General features: G+C 49.9%; 1 protein-coding gene and 1 non-coding gene across 3 annotated transcripts in view; both read right to left on the reverse strand.

Moving 5' to 3' along the window:
- Positions 1-2976: 2976 nt before the first annotated feature.
- IGDCC3 (immunoglobulin superfamily DCC subclass member 3) overlaps positions 2977-19395 on the reverse strand; it is an 83512-nt gene continuing 67093 nt past the window's right edge. For both annotated transcript variants that reach the window (XM_413904.8, XM_040706676.1), the window contains 8 exons: positions 18590-18755; positions 10818-11065; positions 10282-10446; positions 5479-5667; positions 5122-5226; positions 4154-4292; positions 3537-3744; positions 2977-3372 (listed from right to left, as the gene is read on the reverse strand). In XM_413904.8, the coding sequence (XP_413904.2) occupies positions 3208-3372; positions 3537-3744; positions 4154-4292; positions 5122-5226; positions 5479-5667; positions 10282-10446; positions 10818-11065; positions 18590-18755 (1385 nt within the window). In that variant the 3' untranslated portion in view covers positions 2977-3207. The remainder of the gene's footprint in view (positions 3373-3536; positions 3745-4153; positions 4293-5121; positions 5227-5478; positions 5668-10281; positions 10447-10817; positions 11066-18589; positions 18756-19395) is intronic.
- Positions 11332-11423, reverse strand: MIR1722 (microRNA 1722). Its single transcript, NR_035218.1, has one exon. It is a non-coding gene; the product is annotated as a microRNA 1722 (primary transcript).

Below are 19395 nucleotides of genomic sequence, written 5' to 3' on the forward strand. Positions count from 1 at the left end.
GGACACGACTCCTGTCCCAAAAATGGGTGGTTGCCAGCAGCTGGCTTGGGACCCAGCGCCTGCCCTTATCCACCACTGCTTTTGCCTTTGGATGAAACATTCTGAGCCAAAAAGAAAAGGGAAATTAAAAAAGGAATCCAAAAGCCGGCAAGCTTTGGGTTGAACGTTTGGGATGTGGCGGAGCACAGGAGTGGGGCTCATCTGCATCTTCTGGTGACCCAACACCTGATGGAGAAACAAAGCCCTGGTGACACAGTGTGGGGGAGGGCTCACCTGGGATGAGCATTTTGACACCTGCGAGCCTCCCCACAAGCCACACAGGGACCTGCTGCCCTACTTGTCCTCCCAAAGACAGCACAGAAATCCCATGGTTTCCAGCAAAAACGGGGCAACAGTTTGGATGAACCGAGGGCAGGCCTGACCCCCTGCCCCGAACTGACACCAAACACAAGCTCTTGTTTTTTCCTCCTTCCTGCTTTACAAATTGAAGCCACTCCAGACAACGCTTCCTCCGCTTTTTCTGGCACAGCTCTGCATCCAGCCTGGCTCGCTATGACCCCACGGAGTGGCTCTTACCACCACTTGGAGGGTTTTCTGGCCCAGTTTGGCAGACCCAGGAGGCTTTGAAGAGGTGGGGAAGGCCCCCTACAGGGCCGCCCCACCATCGGCACAAGAGTGTCAAAGAAACCCCAACAAGAGGAAGAGCTACACACCTAAAAATAGCCTTTAAAGATTCACATCCATCTTCAAGCATCTCAAACCAACCCAGAATCTGCACTGGTTTAAGCCATTACATTTCTGCATAATTATTTAAAAAGAAAAGAAAATCTACTCTCGACATACTATCGTATTCCAACTAGTCAAATGGCACAGCATTTCCCTTTAATAAAAGGAAGTAATGACAAATACTATTACAATATCACAATGATATGATATTAAATTAATAGCATATTCGCAGCTCTGGGGATCCTGAGCTGAAAGCTACTCTAAGTCATGTGTTCACTTTGGCAACAGTACTTCAGTGTGAGCTTCGGCGTTCCACACAAAGACAAGGAAACGAGAAGCGGGGCCGGGAGCAGGATGGGAAGAGGTTTGGGTTTCTGGTCATGGCTCAGCACCAGCCCTCCTTCAGTGACGGATGGATGGCGATGTCCCCATGGCACAGGGGAGCAGGAATAGGGCCGGTAGGGTGAGAGAGGCTGCTTAAATCTGGTCTGGAAGCACAGGGACCCGCTCACACCTGGCCCTCGCCCACCCCCAGGACCCAGCACATGGGACGGGACTTTCCTTACCATCCCATATATTGTATTATTTACACAATGACCGGCAGCATCCCGTTGCCAAACATGAAGGTGGTGGGGGATGCTTCTGACATAAGAGACTCTGCCACTGGTACCATTTAAAAAAATACAATTATTATTTCTCTTAAACTCATTTCTTTTCCTGATTCCTTTTGCTTTTCTTTGCAAACACGGTGACGCTGGATTTGCCACCATCTCTACAAAGAGTTCAAACCTTCACGCTCGTCTGGATTTAATAACCACACAGCAGGGGACCCGACGGGCAACATCAGTCACACACCAACCTGTGAGGCCGGGACAACCCAGAACACGCTGCTCACAGAGCTGTGGGTGCCTGCAGTCAGGATGGATGGGGCTGTGGGCAGCCCGAGCTGCTGGGGAGCAGCCTGTCCCCATCAAGGGGGTTGGACCTAGATGACCATGAACGTCTCTTCCAAACCAACCCTTCTGTGATTCTAGGACTCTATGAATCCCAAAATGGTGGCAGGTTGGTGGAGGTCACAAAACCTCTCTTTGGTGTTGGGAGCCTTGCTGCATTGCAGTCAGAGCTCCCACACCTTGTCCTGACAGGAGCAACGAGACCTTGTAGGCCATGCATGGGCCATGGTGGCCACTTCAAGACGAGGCCCTGCTCTCTGGAAACCCACTCAAGAGTGTCTTGGCGGGTTCTGTAAGTGCCGAGCAGGGGTTTCCATGAGCTGCTGGCCACAGGGTGCCCTGGCCTTAGCACAGAGACCAGAGCACCCATCCCAGATACATCCAGGACAGGCCGAGGCAGCCATTTGTGACCACCAATTGGGCTCTGTGAGAGCAATGGTGCTGGCGAGCTGCAGGGCATCAACCACCATGTGGGTCACATCAGTGACGGTCCCCAGAGTCTTTAAAGTAAAACAAAAAACAACATGACACAAATCTCCACCAGGCGAAATCCCACCGTGCCTAAAATAAAGCTCATTAACACCAGCTGCCTGCACGAGGGGCAGGAGGAGGGGGTGAGGACGCACACACACGAATTTCTCGCACACTTGAGGTAGAACATTGCTTTCAAGGTTTGGAAGTGCTTTACACAGGAAGGACGACAACAGAAACAACAACAATGCGGCAGGTACAGAGCGGGACGGCTGAGGTAGGACCAAGCTTGTACTGACCAAGTGCTACACTACTTGTTTTTGAACACGAAGGAAGACGCAGGCATTTCTGCTTCCCAGAAGACATTCATTCCGGTTGAGGTAGGTTCTGATTCCACTTGGGTTGTCTGTCCCAGGCTTTCAGCAGCCCTCAGGCAGGCTTCCTCTGACACACTTTTTTTTTTTTTTTTTTTTCTTCATATTATATAATCAATCAGCAAAAAAGTATCCTGAGAAATAGTGAAAGTGTACAAAATCATCCAATCCATGGAGAGACGGCCTTCCCAGGCCTCGATTTTTGGAGTCAAGTTAGAAGGACTGCTCCAAACTCAGTCTTCTCAAAATAAAAAATAGATCCAAAAAGTAGTCCTAAAGCTGCTGGTCAGGAAGAAGTCTGTGATGCCAAGAGACCGAGGCATCTCCGGGCCATCAGGGACAGGAGTTTGCCAGGCTCTGCAAGGAGCCTTTCACTTAGCAGCTATGGGAAAACCAATCATGACCAGTCTTGGTAAAGCCATCGTTGAAAGAAACACACCAAGGGGCCTGAGACAGGTCAGAAAGATAAACTTCACAGAGTTTCAAAAAGGCTGTATACACACACACACACATATATATATATACTTATATATATATATATAAAAATAAAGCAAAACAAAAAAATAACAATCAGACTGTAGAAATCTTCAATTGACCTGAGACTGACGAATCATTGTAAAGACATCACCAGCTGCAGTTTTGGTTTCTGGTAACTCCTACAAGAGGGTTCGAGTCTTGGCAGTTTATCCTTCATTGGCAGGGCTGTGGTGGGGAGCTGGAGCAGTGGGGCTGCCATCGTGAGGGCTTTTTGGGGGAGAGTCTGGCTGCTCCTCGACAATGCTGAACTCGTCCATTGGCAGCGTGGATATCTGCGTGTTGTCATGGGCAGCAGGCGGGCTGTGAGCAGGCTGCAAAGAAAGAAAGTGCATTGATGGTGGCAGGTGACTGATGCTCTTAGGCATTTCATAGAATCGTAACATCACTGAGGTTGGAGAAGACCACTAAGATCAGCAAGTTCAACCAGCAACCCATCCCCACCAGGTACGCTCCCACCTCATGCTGCTGGACTCACTGTTATTCCCTTGTCCTGCTGCTCTGGACATGGTGATGCTGGGAACAACCTCTCCAGCTCGTTCATGTCCAGCTGCTTTCCGTTCAGGTCCCGCTCGTCCCTGTCCCTGCGGGCGGCCCCGTTCAGAATGATCCCCGCAGCGCTCCTCTGGCTCCTCGGGATCTGCGGGGTCGACAGCTGCTCCTGCACGTTTTTACACATCAGCAGCCTGAAAAATAACAAGGCAATGCCTGAGGGTGAGCAGAGCCAGTGGCTCTCCCTCCTTCCTTCCCCCACGCTTAAATCTGCCTTATTTCTTTGCTACTTTCCTTCACTCCTTAAATCCCTCCTATAAAGTTGCATCTCTTCCACTACCTTTAAAAAGGGCTTTTGGTTTACAGGGGGGGAGCAGGGTTTGCTCAGCAGAAATACCCCTGTTCCCAGGAAGTAGCATGTTGTTTGGTGGGGACTGGAGCTGATGGGGTCTCCGAAGTGTGTATTTGGAGAAGCCCTCAGGGTCTGTGTGCCTGGGAGGAAGGCAGGGACCACAGTACCAACATCATCTGTGCAGCATTCTGAGGGCTGTGCAATGATGCTGGAGGATGTGCAACCCACTGCCCCTTGCGAGCAGCTCTTACCTTCCTCTGTACCCAAACATGAGGAAAAGGACGCAGAATATGATGCACGTGACACCAATGTGGATCCCAATGATGATACCAGTTGCAGAGGTTTTGTTGTTCTGCTCATCCTTCATGCAGTCACATGGGGGGTTCAGCACTGCCAGAGGAAAGAGGGGGAGGGGGTTAGCAGTGAAAGTTTCCTTTTTCTTGGCCTACCTAAACACCTCTCCTGCTCCTGGTACCCCATGGAGGCTGTAGAGCCATCCCCATCATGCAGGCTGCTGTTGTCAGACTTTCCCTGGGTGAGCACAGCACCTGGCAGAAGGCACAGTGCTGGCAGCTGCCAATGGGATCAGTATTTACTCCCGCACAGACAGAGAAGTAATAACTCTCTCTTGGAGATATTCCCACTGGAAGGCTTAAAAGGACTATAAGAGCAGCAGGATGTTTTTTACACATAGATGAAAATGAAAGGTGTGAGCAGTTAGAGATTCCCTCTAGAGATTTCCTCTTCTGCCTCATAGTGTAATGCTCATGCACTGCAGCCCTTCTTCTCAAAGCCACGTGGCCTCCTTTCTCACCACCAATAAAGCTCAAATGTCCGTGGGAGCTGATCAAAGATGCTCAGTGCACCATGTCTCACCTGAGGACAGCAGTTTTTACCTAATGCTTTGAGGTGTTGGCTTGCTAAACCTAATGAAGGGCAGCTGGGATGGGATCACCGCAAGGGAGCCAGTCCCACCAGCACATCATAGTCCCAGCCCCACACAGTCTCATAATTTGTGAGGCTGAAAATAACAGTGACTGAAAGTGGTGCTGTCTGGTGGATGTGTTGCCACTTGCCTCCAAATGGTCTGATTTTTGAGAGGTCCTTTTAAGCCAGGAGTTGGACTTAATGATCCTTATGGGTCCTTTCCAACTCGGGATATTCAATGATTTTGTAAAACAGTTTTCATTAACTACCACTGTGAACAGCCCCATCTTACCCGTCCTCTCCACGGTTTCCCTCAAGGACACAAAGCGGACAGTCGAGTTTCCATCCCCATGCTGGTTATAGGCAAGGAGTTTGACCTCGTACACCATTGATGCATCTGTTTGGAGAAACGACAGGTATTTCAGGCTTAATCATCAGTCTTATCTCCCCAGTGTAGCACTTACTTAGGAAACACACGTCACACAACACATAAGATGCTGCTAACAAGTCACAAGACAAACAGCACCACCTACAAAATGCCCATAAACATGGGGCAGAGCTGCAGCACCCCCAGTTTAATGGCTGAGCAACACGTCTGAGCCCTCCCGGGTTCAGGAGGTGGTGCAGATGGAGCAGTCAGTGCACTCACCCAGGTGGGTAATGTTGTAAGCCGTGACGTTGCTGGCCAGCAGCACCGGGCCCGTGTACTGGGAGAGGTGGACTTTGCGGTAGTAGAGCTTGAAGCCTTCGTGCTGGCCCAGTTTGATGGAGGGCTCCCATGTTGCCTGCACGGCCGTGCTGTTAATGACTTTAATAAAGAGGGATGGCATGGCTGGGACTGAAACAGACAGAGAGAGACAGTGGGTTGTGTGCGCTCTGTAGTCTGTACGACGAGAAATTCCCCACCAGCATTTCCCTGCAGCCACTGCGACGAAGAATGTGCTAGATGAGACTGAGAAAATCAAATTAGACCAGGGCCTGGTTTAACAGCCTAGACTCTCTTCAGGGAGCTGTGTGAGTTTCCAGGGGCTCCCTATGCTTGGCTCAGCCAGCACAGAGGCTACTCTGAAAAGCAGCTGCAATCCGACGCTCAGCCCCGCCGGGTCAGGGCAGGAATGCAGCTACTTTGGAAATGCATTCTCAGCTTCCACTTTTCTGCCCTCACCCCGAGGGCAGTGAGGACCTTTCAGAGTGATTAATCCCCGCGGGAGGAAGGAACCAGAAAGGATGGAGCCGGAAACATCCGTCTTAAAGCAGAACCTGAGGTATGTATGCTGCTGCCTGGCTGAGCGCACTCGGTACCTGCAAGGGCTTGCAGGGTGTGCTGGGCTGCTCTCCCTGCTGGCTTTCAGAGGGACATGTGGTTCTGTGCTGGGGGAATGAGGAGGGAATGGAGGCATCTTCAGTAAGAGCCCCACCTCCCCGAGCAGTCTGAGCTCCATACACAGCTGTGGCTGGCACTTACCTGGCTGTAGGGGCGCAGGGGGATTTAGTGGGGAAGATGGCCCTGCTGCTGCCCACTGCCACCGAGCCCTGATTCAGAGCCCACCTGGAAACCTTCTGCTACCATCAGTGGCACTCTGCTCAACAAACCTAAAATCGTGCCCTCGTTTTTGGGGTTACAAACAGCGAAGTGTCATTGCCACTTTGTCCCCAGGTCCCCAAAAGCTGCCCAGTCCCATCCTGCCCCATCAGCTTGGGCTGACAGGCCAAGGTTTGCAAACCGGAGTCATTTTCTTTGAATCAAATGCATCAGTTTTCCAAAGCTGGTTCTGCACAAAACCCCATGCAGAGCGGTGGCACACAGCACCACATGCCCCCGAGCATCCTCCTTCCCATCTCCCTCCCTCTCTCGCACACTGAGCACATCAGTGCAGAGATGTGTCTCAGCAGGACCTTTCACTGATGATTTTTTCACTTCATTTCCACACATCTCCCTGAGGCCAGATGCTCCCATCAGCTCCTGAGCCTTTTTCAGAAGGTGGATGGATGGCAGCAGGCGCTGTGGGCTCTGCCTTGCCCACGGGCTCTGCTCCCACATGGGTCTTTGGGCAGGGAGCTTGGCTAAACCCAGCACAAAAATCACCGAGCAGAACAACAGCTCTGCTTGTCCAGCAGCCTTTAGCCAAGAGAAGGCTTTGAGGCAGAGCTGTTTTCCAGTTTTGAGTGAATATAAGCTCAAAATACCCCAAACACGGGGGCTGGTGGACTTGCACTGCACTGACGTTGCTGTTTATCTGGTTTTCCCCACAGGTCTCTAAACGATGAGCAGTGAAACCCGGCCCTGATACTGTCCTTTGGCACAGAGTTCAGTGCAGCCATTTAGCGAGCGCTGCTGAAAAGCAGATGAAATGTGGCCGTGTCAGCCTGAGACTGACAAGAGCTAAAAAGGGCACTGCTTCCATTTAATAGTAAAGTCAGAACAACACAGCACAACAGTTGGCCTTTTCCCAGGCACTGAGAGCCCAGGCGTTCCCACAAGGACATTTAGGGGAAGGCAAAGAGATTTCTCCTGGTGAGTATCCCAAAAAGATGCCTTCCTTCCCTGAGCCAATGGCATAACACATACATGTTGAATTTCTCCCAGCTCCCACTAGGGCAAAATAAGAAATCAGATCTCCCCTCTGAGAAGTCGAACCCTTGCTCAGAGCATCATTTCCTGAACCATCAGTGAAAACACCACAGAAAGGGAGACTGCATTATGGAGAAAGAAACACTAGTGTGGCCCATCCTGATTTGTGAAGAGTTGGCTTTATTTTATGGTCGCAGAGCCTTACATTTAATAAAAACAAGAACCTCTCTCCTTCAAGGTATGAAATGTATAGCATTTATTCAAACTCTGAGTATATGTATGTATAATAGTGATTATGTGGACGTACTTATAGGATGCACGTGCTGCTTGTAACGTCATAACACAAATAAGTGCACACAGATGGAGTATATGTGTGTGTGCAGCAATACACGTACACACACGAGTGTATATGAGCTTCATAGAAGTATATATAAAACATAATATGACTCTAATATAAGTAAGGCATCTCCCTCATGCTAAGGGCTGGGATATTCGTTTTCCTCTTCTGTGCTGTTTGGAATTTTCCCCAGGTCATTTCAACTTTCTTCTTGAAGGCGTCTTTAGCCGAAGGTGACTAAAGGAACGGTCTTCATCCTAGAGAAACGTCAAAAAGTCCTGGAGAAAACCCTAAAAAGCATTAAAAGACAAGAACAGGACTGCATGCTGCTTAATGAAGCGCACAGAGTCTGAGATTTAAATACCGTGGCATAAAGAAGCCCTGAGCTGGGCACAAAAGCTCCCAGAAAAGCACTGGGTTGCCAAACTGAGGAAGTCAAAGGGTTATCTATGGGGAGTGCTCCCTGCCTACCCAGATCCCAGCACCAGCACAGGATGGGCGCCAGACAGAAGGGCCACCGGTGCTGGGGGGAGGGAGAATAGCAAGGAGGCGAGCAGACCTTTCTAGCAAGGAGAACAAGGTTGTCTTGTTTGGTTTCTCTGCAGCACCTTGCTGCCTTCTTCTCATCCAAAATTATCACTGGCCACAAAGGAAGGGGCTATGCTTACAGAAAGCATCGGGATCTTCAGCCACGTGCACTCTGAAAAGCAGCCCTGCTCTGAAAACCACAGCAGCAAAACACAGTCAATGCAAGGTAGGTCTGAGCAGTTCCAGCTGCCCACACCTTTGCCAGCAGCTCCAACAAGCTCTGTGGAGCTGAACTATACCCTGCAGCCAAAAGGAGCCCTCAGCTTCTTTCCAGCAGAGCAGGACAACTCTGCTCCCTTCCAAGGCTGTTTGACTGTATGGCTTCACAGCTCCCCACATACAAAGGGTCACTGCTCTTTGGTGTAACCCGGGAAGGCACAGGGTGATGTGGCTTGGCTGTGCATGAGAAGGGGCATACCTGCAGCAAAACCTGGATTTGGCAGCCAGAGCTGCTGGATCCCGGCTCGCTGCCCTGCTCTCAGCTCTGTGAGCAATAGTGAAGCACAGCAAAAACCCAAATTCAGAGAGCACCAGCACTGTCCCCCGCACCCTGCCTGCTTACAAATCAAGCCAGAACTGGGCTTGTAAATCTCCTTTTATCTTCCTGGGAGGCAACCCCAGATTGAGTGATTTTAACCAGGCCAGCTTGTCCATCCTGAACATGCAGCTAATTGCTGCAGGTTCATTAACACAGAATAAGACTTTTTAAAAGGTAGTAGAGCAGGACAGCGATGCTTTGCAATTTCAGAGTGCCTGGAAATTTATGATCCCATTACCAGATACTTAACTATTCCTGCTGTGATTGAAGGTAATAATGACAAAACGCCCTATCTTGCTTGACCCAAACTTCAGCAGAAGCACCAGACTCTGTGAAGCATGGCTGGCTTTTAGCTGCAGTAGCTGAACTCAGAGCATCGGGTCAAGGAATTTCAAGTTGCAGCTTGGTCAGTTCCTCTGTCTCTAAATTGGAAGGAAAAACAAACTCAAAGGGTGACTGATTCCCTGCAGAGCACCAATAAAATAAACTTGCAAGGCAAGGATCTAGTGGTGGTATTGCTTAAATGCCGTAGTAAACGGCTGCAACAGCTGAAGATGGAAGGAGGGTTGGATTCCCCACCTGTAAGTCAGTGTACTCCTCCATTTAATCCTACGTCATACCCCCATGCCCCCTCTGCTGCAAATTTGTAAATATTGACTGTTCAGGGGAACAATGGCAGGCTCCTAGGAAATGACTCTCGTTGAGACAAGCCAGGATTCAGAGGTGCTGGAGAGGCACAAGAGACGATAGGAGAACGTTCCCCAAATGCCAGCAGCCACATGGATGACGTTTGCAGAGACCACTGTGGTTTCTGGCTGGTATCCATATGCAAGTGCCCTGCGTCAGAGTCCCCACTTTAACTGGGAAGCAAACCGGTGGCCACATCTGGGAGGCCAAGGCAGAGAAAAGACCTGGAGACCTGCCTAACTTCCCACTGAAACAGAGGGCTGCTCCATGGCAGGGACTCGTGGGCCAGGACAACCCAACTCAGTGTGCTTTCTCAAAGGCAGAGCAGAACAAAGTTTACGTTCAGAAAAGCATAGCACCTATCAGGTAAGAGCTGTGAGTACCGGAGCTGCGCAAGAACTTCTCCAAGAGGAAATGTGCATTTAGCAAGCAGTTTAGGAAAAGCCCACAGCTGCAGCAAGACGAATGAGAGGACTGACTTACGCTCACACTCTGCTACAGCTTAAGTGAGTGGAATGCAACATTTAAGGCCATTGGTTGATCCCCACGTAATAACAATAAAAGAGAGCTTTAAACAATACCCCGGAGTGTGAGAAGAGCAGAAATCAGGAGCAACAACAACACAGGCTGTGTGCCAAGGCGCTGGGGAACGGGTACCAGGGGGAGTGGTGCTGCTGCTATGCACAGCAGGTTTCAGCATCTGACGGCCCAAGCGCAAAGCGATCCTTACCTTCTCCCAGCGTGCTCACCACTGTGACTTCTGAGGCTTTGCTGGCACCCCGGGAGGTGTAAGCCTTTATATAGAAGCTATAGCTGGTCGAGGGCTCTAAATCAGTCACTAGCTGCTGGAAGGTGCTCTTGCTAACAGCCTCCTGATATTCCATCTCCACGGGATCTGAAGTGGAAAGAAAGAACAGAGACACATCAGACTTTGCAAGAGGTAAAGAGATTAAAGAGACTCTGTAAACAGTAAGTTTGGCCGCTAATGAAGGGACCCTCTTTTGGGTCTCTATACCCTCTTTCTGGTGCCTCTCTTCCTTACATTTCTGTGTGCTTTGCCAGAGGGTGGTGCGATTTGATCATTCAGCTTCACTCTCCCCACCCTTTTGTTACTGATACCACCCCTTACTGCCCGACCTGTCTTTCAGAAACACGGAGGAGATGGCGTTGATGGCAGTACTGCAGTGCAGATCCGGTGTATCTATCAGACCTCACTGCTAAATTCTGTGGAGGCCGAGGAAGCTGTGGGCAGCGGGCAGACCATACCTGCAGCTTTCCGGATGTGTAACACGTAGCCGATGATCTCCTTGGTGTTCTGCAGAGGCTCCTCCCAGGACACCTGGATGGTGGTGGCAGAGACTGTCTCAGCCCTCACGCTCTGCGGGGGTCCCGGCAGCCCTTCTGCCCACAGGACCGTCAGGCGGGCGCTGGCCTGCGTGGAGCCGGCGCTGTTCTCGGCGATGCATTGGTAGATGGCTTCATCCGCCTGGTTGATCCCGTAGATGGAGAGAGTGCTGCATGGGGACATGAGGGCCAAGCATAGAATTATAAAGGTTGGAAAAGACCTTAGATTGTCGGGTCCAACCATCAACCCATCACCGCAGTGGGGATTACGTGAGTTCCCGAGGACACTCCCACCCGAATCCATGCTTAGGAGTTAAAGGCAAACCCAAGTAACTCCAGATGGCCACATGTAACCCAGCCAGGCAGCATCACAAACAGCCACCAGCAATGACTCTGTTCAGGCAGTGCACATGGGTGCTAAGCCAAGCCTGACTGAGTGCAGCCAGAATGCCCCTTGCCCCTTGGTGATGCTCTAATTGTATTACAGCACATTAGAGCAGTCTTAGGGTGACAGGAGGATTAGCTGACGTATTCAGCAGGGTTACATGCTCAGCTCCTAGCTCTGTATTCTCAAACACAGTCAGCATGAGCCCAAAGCCCATGGCGCAGTGCAGGTTTAATGCATTTGCAAAAACCCTCAGTGCATTTTCCAGGCATCAAAGACAGCCATAGGCTACCTGTTCAGAACAACCCTAAAAGAGGGAGAAAGCCACGAAAGACAGTGCTTCTGAGTGCGGTGCCCATCTCTGCACCACCTCTGGGATGCTGCTGGTGGCTCGATGGGCACACAGACAACTACACTGCATGTACACATGGGCACCTGAACTGATTTATTTCAGAGGTAAAGTTCCTGTTTGAGCCCCCGGTCCGGTTCATTTGAATTTTGGTAGAACATCTGGGAGACCTCAATGCCACTGAGTTTCAGCATCGTCTCTTTGCTTTGTGCCAAAGCTTGCATGAGCCTTTTGTTCACTGCTTTTTCTGCAAGAAATGAGCCAAACCTGACCAAAACCAAAACCACACCTGCTGCTTCTAGGGAGGGTGAGCCCAGTTTCTTCTCCTGGGGTGAATTCCAGGTGGACTTTGGAGCTGAGTGCACACGAGTAAACCATGAGCACCTCTGCTGATGTGAGGGGCACTCTGTGGTTTTTGGGGAGTCGTAATCAAAGCTGCCCTTCATGCAAATAAGAAACGGTACATGGGAGGTGGCAACGATAAATAACCTGCCTGGATGACAGAACGAACGCATCTAATTGCAGCAAAATATTGGTCTTCCAGTGTTAAAATTTATTATCGCTGTTGATTTAACATTCGTATTTCTGCCTTGCAAATTATCCGGACCATGGTGAGTGAGCAAATGTTTAACAGCCATCTATTTATGCCCCGTGCCTTTGTTTCCTTGGAAACATTGTAAATGGAATATCAAATGTGATGGTTTCAGCTGATATGGTGATTTTAGAGAGCCAGCCCTAAGCCCCTCTCATCGCCACAGGCTCAGTCGATCTGATTAAATGGAAGGGGAGCCCCGGCGTGTGGCTCAACTCAACGGCCCAGCTCTTGCGAGGACAGATGGCAGGAGGCAGGATTATGTAGTGCAAGAGCTGCACTTGCAGCTCTGCATAAAGCAGATGTGTGCAGGGAGCAGCGGTGTTTCCTCCTACCCTGTCAATGTGGGCATTATTTCTGCATGGCTGCTGTGCATCTGGGCACTGGGAGCAGGCAGCCTGGGCTGGCACGCACAGCAAGAGCAGTGTTAAGCACAAAGCCAACCAGGAACAACGAGGAGCGTTTATCTCCTGCCTCCAAGTGTACTTACTTATCTGCTTTGCATTTAAAAGACAGAGAGGAGGAAAGAGGGGAGGATGCTTGAGATGCATTGGCAGAGCCCTGGCCATCCTCTGCAGAGTGTTAGTGGGTGCCAAGCCAGAAGGAAGAGAAATAAGGCAAATTCCCCCAAAGTGATCATGAAGATAGCTGCAAATGTGCCTCAGGCTTTGAAAAGTACATCTTCTTCATGATTTACAAGGCTGGGTTTGGCTGTACCATGCGTCACCTGGAAGGATGCACAAGCAACAGGGTCAGTAAAGCTGCTGGATTTGCAGCTCTGCCTATAAACGTGGGGGAGGAGCAGAAATCAAGTGAGCAGGATGCCCAGCATCCGAACACCAGCTCTGTGAACACGAGTTTCTCTCCCTGCACGTCCCTTTAGCCCACAGACAGAGCCCCGCACGGGGCTGCTGAGCTGCCATACGAGGAGTTGGCAGTGGGTTATGGGAATCCCAGTGCCACCCCCTTTGCCTTGCATCCCTTTCCATCCCAACTACTGACACATTCTGCCTACCCCACACAGCACCCCTGGGATGCAGAAGATGCTTTTTTAGTTGGTTTTTTTTTTCCTAAGAAAGCTCCAACCAAAGGAAAAGATGTGGCTGCTGCGCAAGGAGGCGCGGAGCATCGCTGCGCATCAACCACCTGAAATATGAGGTGTCTTTTTCTTCCTTCCTTCTTCCTTCCCATCACTGGAAAAAAATCTGTCACTTCTGGGACATCTGCTGCTGGAAAAGTTTCCTGTGAGCAGCAGGCCGGCAGCACGGCGAGATGCCAGAGGGCTTTGTGCTGCTCACCGGAGCTGCGCCACATCTCGGCACAAAGCCCCGCCGGGTGTTGGTGGAGGTGGGGAGAGGAAAGGCTGCGGGTTCACACTCTGCTGAGCTGGAGTGAGGAGGGGAGTGGGAGGGCTCCGAGCTACTATTCCCAAGCTGTCTCGCGGCTTGCAGGCAATCAGGATGACTGATCTCGTCGGGGTCAGGGGTCCGGGCTGTTGACCAGAGATCAGCTTTCCAAAGGCTCCTCTGCAAAAGTCTGAGAACTGAAGGAAGGCTCTTCATCGATTCAGTGGCACAAAGGAGGAGAGGGGCCCAGCTGGAAGGAGATCAGCATGCGCGCGCACGCACAAAGCGGGGAGTGTGATGAAATTAATGCAGCTTTGCAGAAATGCCCTGGGTTTGGAGGCTGCCTTTAGTGTAGGCTGAGAATAAGGTGCAAAACATAAAGGGTGACACTCGTTGGCCCAGAGGGACACTATAGATCATCCCCCGCCTTCCACACACATTCTCACACCCCCAGGAATTAAATACCCTGTAGGCTTCTTAGGTGGAACTGAATGGCCCGGGTCATGCTATGCAGGACAGGAGGACGATCCCTTTCTTTCTGTGCAGCCTGGTTGGTGTCTAGCAGACTCTGGCCAGGATCCCACCCAGCTCTTTGGTTACAGACTCACCCCAGTGCAGTTCCTGCAGCGATGCTGCCAGTCCCAAAATAGGATGCATGGTGCCAGTGGGAGCCACCTCACCCACTCACCTGCAGGACAAAAGGGTCAGCCAATGCTCAGCCCTGCAAAGCTGTCAGACAGAGATGCTGCACTTTCTTGCAGCCCTGGGAGAGGATAACTTCCAGCAGGACAGGGATGTGGCTGTAGGATGGTTGTTCTGCAAAAGAGGATGCTGTAAAGAGGCACAGCAGCAGGACCACTTCATCCTGAAATGCTCATCCTTCCTTGCTGGCTTCAGGACTCCTGGGTTTGCAATGTTGCATAGCACTGAGGACACGTAGTGAATGAGCTGCTGCCACTTGGTCTGTTTGAAACTAAGGATTTAACAGAATCCTGTCCCAGGCAGGGAGCAGAGAAGCTTTTACATCTACAGAAACACAAAGCACAGAACATCTAAAAAGAAGCTCCTGGAAAGGAGGGTGGATGCCTGTGTTGGTAGGAGTAATACAGACAGCTGAGAGAGCTATTGCTGCTCAACAGAAAGCCCCCCTCAGATCTATTTTATCCCAAGAAACACTGAAGCCCCTGAACTGCACTTCCTGAGCAGAGCAGTAGCAACACAACGGCAGCCACACGAGGACAGACTGACACCCATCACCACCACCTGCCCTGGGGCTGCAGTGTGACCCTGGCACAGGACAGGTGCCCACGGAAGGGGCTGCCCCATGGAGCACCGCGCTGTGTGCGCCCATGCGCAGACCCACCCCCCACAAAGGCAATTAGGAGCCTGCACAGCCTCCCCATGAGTCTTCCAAACAAAGTCAAACCCATAAATTATTCTTAAATCACGAGCAGCTGGTTCGCATCCCGCTCCTCCACGTGCTTATTTGTCATGCTTCTAGGAACTGAAATATGATTTTCAATATGGTACCCTTCTCATAATCACCGAAGGTCTTCAGGCTCATTGTGTGCACAACACGCAGGCTCGCCTGTCCTCCTGCAAGGTGTCCAAATCCCTACACATTCAGGAGCTTGAAGGGATGCACAAATCCCTTTGTACCTCTCTGCACCCAGCTAATATGGATTCTGTAGCCAAATGCCTCCTTGCCAGCAGCAGGCCATGGTTGCCATGGGTTTGGTACCCAAAAGGCTGTCCTGCTCCAAGCACATGTGGGTATCTCCTTGGAGCCCATTCTCCATATCTGCAATAGGATTAAGCAGCACAACCAGTGAAGAAAACCAAAGTTGTCCTCAAATCTAGCTACAGAGGAATATTTTCTCTGATCAGCCCACAGCATGCACAGCCCCTGGAGTGAGTCATTCCCACAGCACTAAAACAAGGGCAAACCAGTAACGAAGAATTTAAGAAGGGGACACTTCATAAGCAAAGGTCAGAAGGAGAGTAAATACCACCTGAGCCTGGGTTCTAACGAAGCCTTCCTCCCGTGGAACAAATTAAGTCCCTTAATTACCATTTTGTAAATAAAATCTTCTTGGAAAATCAATATTTAGAGCCTGCCTTCTCTGAAGATGTTAGCCTTTGTTCCTCGCTATTACGGCAATATAACCCCCACTTCTGGGCTGAAAATTATCCCCCGAACCTGATCGGGTTAAAGGAAGAAAAGCAATAAACCTTTCAGAGCAGTAATTTGGGTACTATTTCATGCTTCCTTGCAGATTTTGAAGTAATAACCTAAAAAGCATGATTTTACACAAGCTCACAACTAATATATCCAGTAACCACCCCTTCCTGCGGCAGCAATCCACATGCTTTAGGGCTGTGCTGGTGATGCCAGGTGGGAATGCAGCTGAAAATGCCAATTTCTCTTTCTCTTAGGCCAGAGCACTGGGATCACAATTGATCCAAATCACCCCATCGCAAATAAGGGCAGCATGGCAGCTCTGAACCAAGGGCAGGGCTGAGCACAGCATCCCTCTGACACCTCTCAACCCCATCCCCAACCCGGGGATCACATGGCAGGAAAACCCCCCCCCCATCATCAGCCCCTCCGATGATTCTTATTCACAGCTTTTAATGGCAAACCCCACAATTCCCCACACCTGAGCCTTCATGCATTTTTCATCAACAATTATCCACTATCCCAGAACTGCTTTTGATTTTTGCTAATCATCGATTGGGTATTTTGTTCCCACGCAGCTGGCATTTTCAAAACATAACAACCACCTCTGGAGAGGGCACAGCAGAAGGCTGATCTTTAATGCTAATGTGCCAAGAAACCATCAGCACACCAGGCAGTGAGGATTTGCATCAGAAGGACCACAAGGGAAGAGGAATTTATTGGACACAGCCGGCGGATCCATGTCCCAAGCAGGGGCTGTGCTTGCAGAGCTCCACCTCGAATATTCAGGTCTGGACCACACTTCTAGTTGGGTTCCTTTCCAAGAACGAGGTTGCTCTGAGTGATACACTTTGCAATCAATTAGCACATGGTATGATTTGGGATGATGTACTCTTTTTTTTTTTTTCCCTAAAAACCCCTTTGGGGGCATTGAGACCTTTACTGCCATATTAAGCAGAGTTTTAATCCAAATGAATTTTCTAGGAAACCATGTAATCTAATTAAATAGCTCACGGTGCAGTTTAGTAGCTTCATTACTAGTAGATTTGTGATCCATCTTTACATGGACAAATATTTTCCAAGTTCAATAGACTGATAAACCCAAGGCACAATCGCAGACCGATTCTGCCTGGAACTAAGTGGACTCAGTCATGCCCCTGAGAAAGAAACAAAGCACAACTCAAAAAGCTCAGGAAAAAACAGTGGTTGATCTTTTCCCCCAATTCATGGAGCACCCAACCACACACACTGGACAAGCAAGAGCATTTTTCAGACTGACAGCCTTGGAGACTGCCAGGCACAGACATTTTGCTGATGCTGAGGGTTGGAGTAGACCAAAAGTAGAGGAAAAGAAGCTGAAAGTTCAACATTGTCAACTGCGATGGTCTCAGGGCTCTGCTTTACAACTGCATTACTATAGCTGCAGAAGACACCACACATCAGCTGAGCCCAGGAACTGGCTGAGCTCCCCCAGCCCGTGACAGATGCACTGTAATCTGATCGGTTTGCTTGCAATGGAAAAGGCTGAAGCTAAATTGCATTAAATGATTGCCATAAGAAAACGATTACAGACATGTTCACTGAGTGGCAGTTAACAGGCACGTGGAGCGCAGCTCTGGGCAATGGAACCTGGCTGGGAGTCGTGACCATGATCGAAGACCCTACTTTGCCTTCCTCTAACAGGGAGGAGGAATGATTTCACAGGCAAGGCACCAGGGAAGGACCCAGATCCAGACCCTGTGTGAGTTTATCATGGATTTTGAAGTCTTTGGTCTCTTGTGACTCTGCCTCCTGGTCAATGCAGGGGGACACACTGATTTCCTTTCTCCTGTTTCTGGTCTGTTCATACTGTAAGGCCAGACATGCCACAGAAACCCAAGCAGTGAGCTGTTACGCCATGAGGATGGAACGAGTGGCATCTGTAAGTGCATGCACAAAGTTCACTGAAGTTTTCTGAAATCCCCCAGTATGAAAAACCCTCCACTGATCAAGAAGACGCTATTACAGTTCACACCTTATCCTTCTTGCAATTCACATCCTTCCATCCTTCACATAACAAACCTTAAAAACGCCTCAACCCTGAAAACAAAAAGCTACGTTACAGAGAACCTTGCAGAAGTAAAACCCCTGTTCCTCCTAAGGAACACGTGGTGGTACCCACCCAGTGTGAACTGAAGGTCCTGACTTTCCATCGAGGTGGACTTGTATTTGTGAGTCACATTTATCAGTACAGAGAGCAGCTACATGACTCTACAGAGTGCAGATCTCTACCAATAATTTAGGTTTACAACATGGGTACTATTATTTTTCAGCATATCGTTCAATGCTATTTCCATAGGAAATATGTTGTCAACTTGCAATTTTCACACTAAGTGCATCCCACCATATCATTTGCACAGTACAAACATCCCCATTCCCTCGTATGGAAATGCAGTTATTTGGTACTCAGAGAAAACACTCCTCCCTGGTGAGATAAAAGGCTGTAGCTCAGTGACAGCCAGCTTCCATGCAAATACCTCAAACAGGGAGAAATGCATTTGCACACCCAGGCAGATGAGTGTATGGGCTCCTCCACTGTGGAGTGAGCGTGGTGTCCCAGCCAGCATCAAGGACAACATTTGGCCCTCCCAGAAATACCCCAAAGAGGATCAGGACGGTTGCCAGGTTCCACTGGCTGAAGCCTGTGTGAGCTAACGTGCTCTATACTCATTCTGATTCCATGTTTGTAGCTAAATAACGTGAAACAGACCTGCAGTGACAGCTATTTCTGGGCCAGGTAGGTGATATCAACCCTTTGTGCATGGCAACTCCAGGCTGACACTGCCCTTCACCCTGGCACTTACCTGTTGTTATTCTTCAGCTTGATGTGGTCACTCGTCTCCAGGATCTGCCCATTCCTCAGCCAAGTGATCTGTGGGGGGGGCTCCCCTTGGGCCACACATGTGAAGATGGCTGTGGTCCCCACAGGTCTGGAGATGGACTGGGGATGCTGCACAAACTCTGCAGGGGCTGCAAGGAGGAAGGAGAGAAGTCAAGATAATTACATTTCATTCTGGCATGAAAAGCAGCACTGTAGCTTGGTTTGCATCTTCTTGGGTACATGGGGAAAGAAAGTCCTATTATTGTCAGATCCAGAGACATTTGGCTAAGCCACAGCATAGGCAGCAAATAACACATAAAATGGCATTAGCAAACTGCTTGCAAACGGACAGTAATGTACAGGCACGCACATGGAAATCTGGCAGGTCCTTCTGTCCCCAGCAAATATGGGATTTGCTGCACACCCTCCTGATGGCAACAGACTGGGAGCCCTTTTTAGCCCAGATCTGCAGCCTGGGACCCTTCTGGAACTGCCGAGCCTCGGAGGAGATTGCATAGCCTGTAACTGCTGAAACCTCATAACCAAACGTTTTTACCTTCAGATTTGTAAACAGAAAGTGATTTCTCCCCCTCCCAGCAGCTCTGAATAGATTTAAACCATTTATCAGAATAAAACAGCACAGCAGCCTACAGAAAGCGGGGCCTGAAAGGCGCTGCCAAATCGGTGAGTTTATTCAAGCAGTTACGCTTCAAAGGGCAAAGTGATAAATATACTCCATGCTGCTGCTGAGACCTAAAATCAGGTGGAACCAGCAGCAGCCGCAATGAA

Source organism: Gallus gallus, chromosome 10, assembly GCF_016699485.2.
Source record: "Gallus gallus isolate bGalGal1 chromosome 10, bGalGal1.mat.broiler.GRCg7b, whole genome shotgun sequence".
Classification (NCBI taxonomy): Eukaryota; Metazoa; Chordata; class Aves; order Galliformes; family Phasianidae; genus Gallus; species Gallus gallus.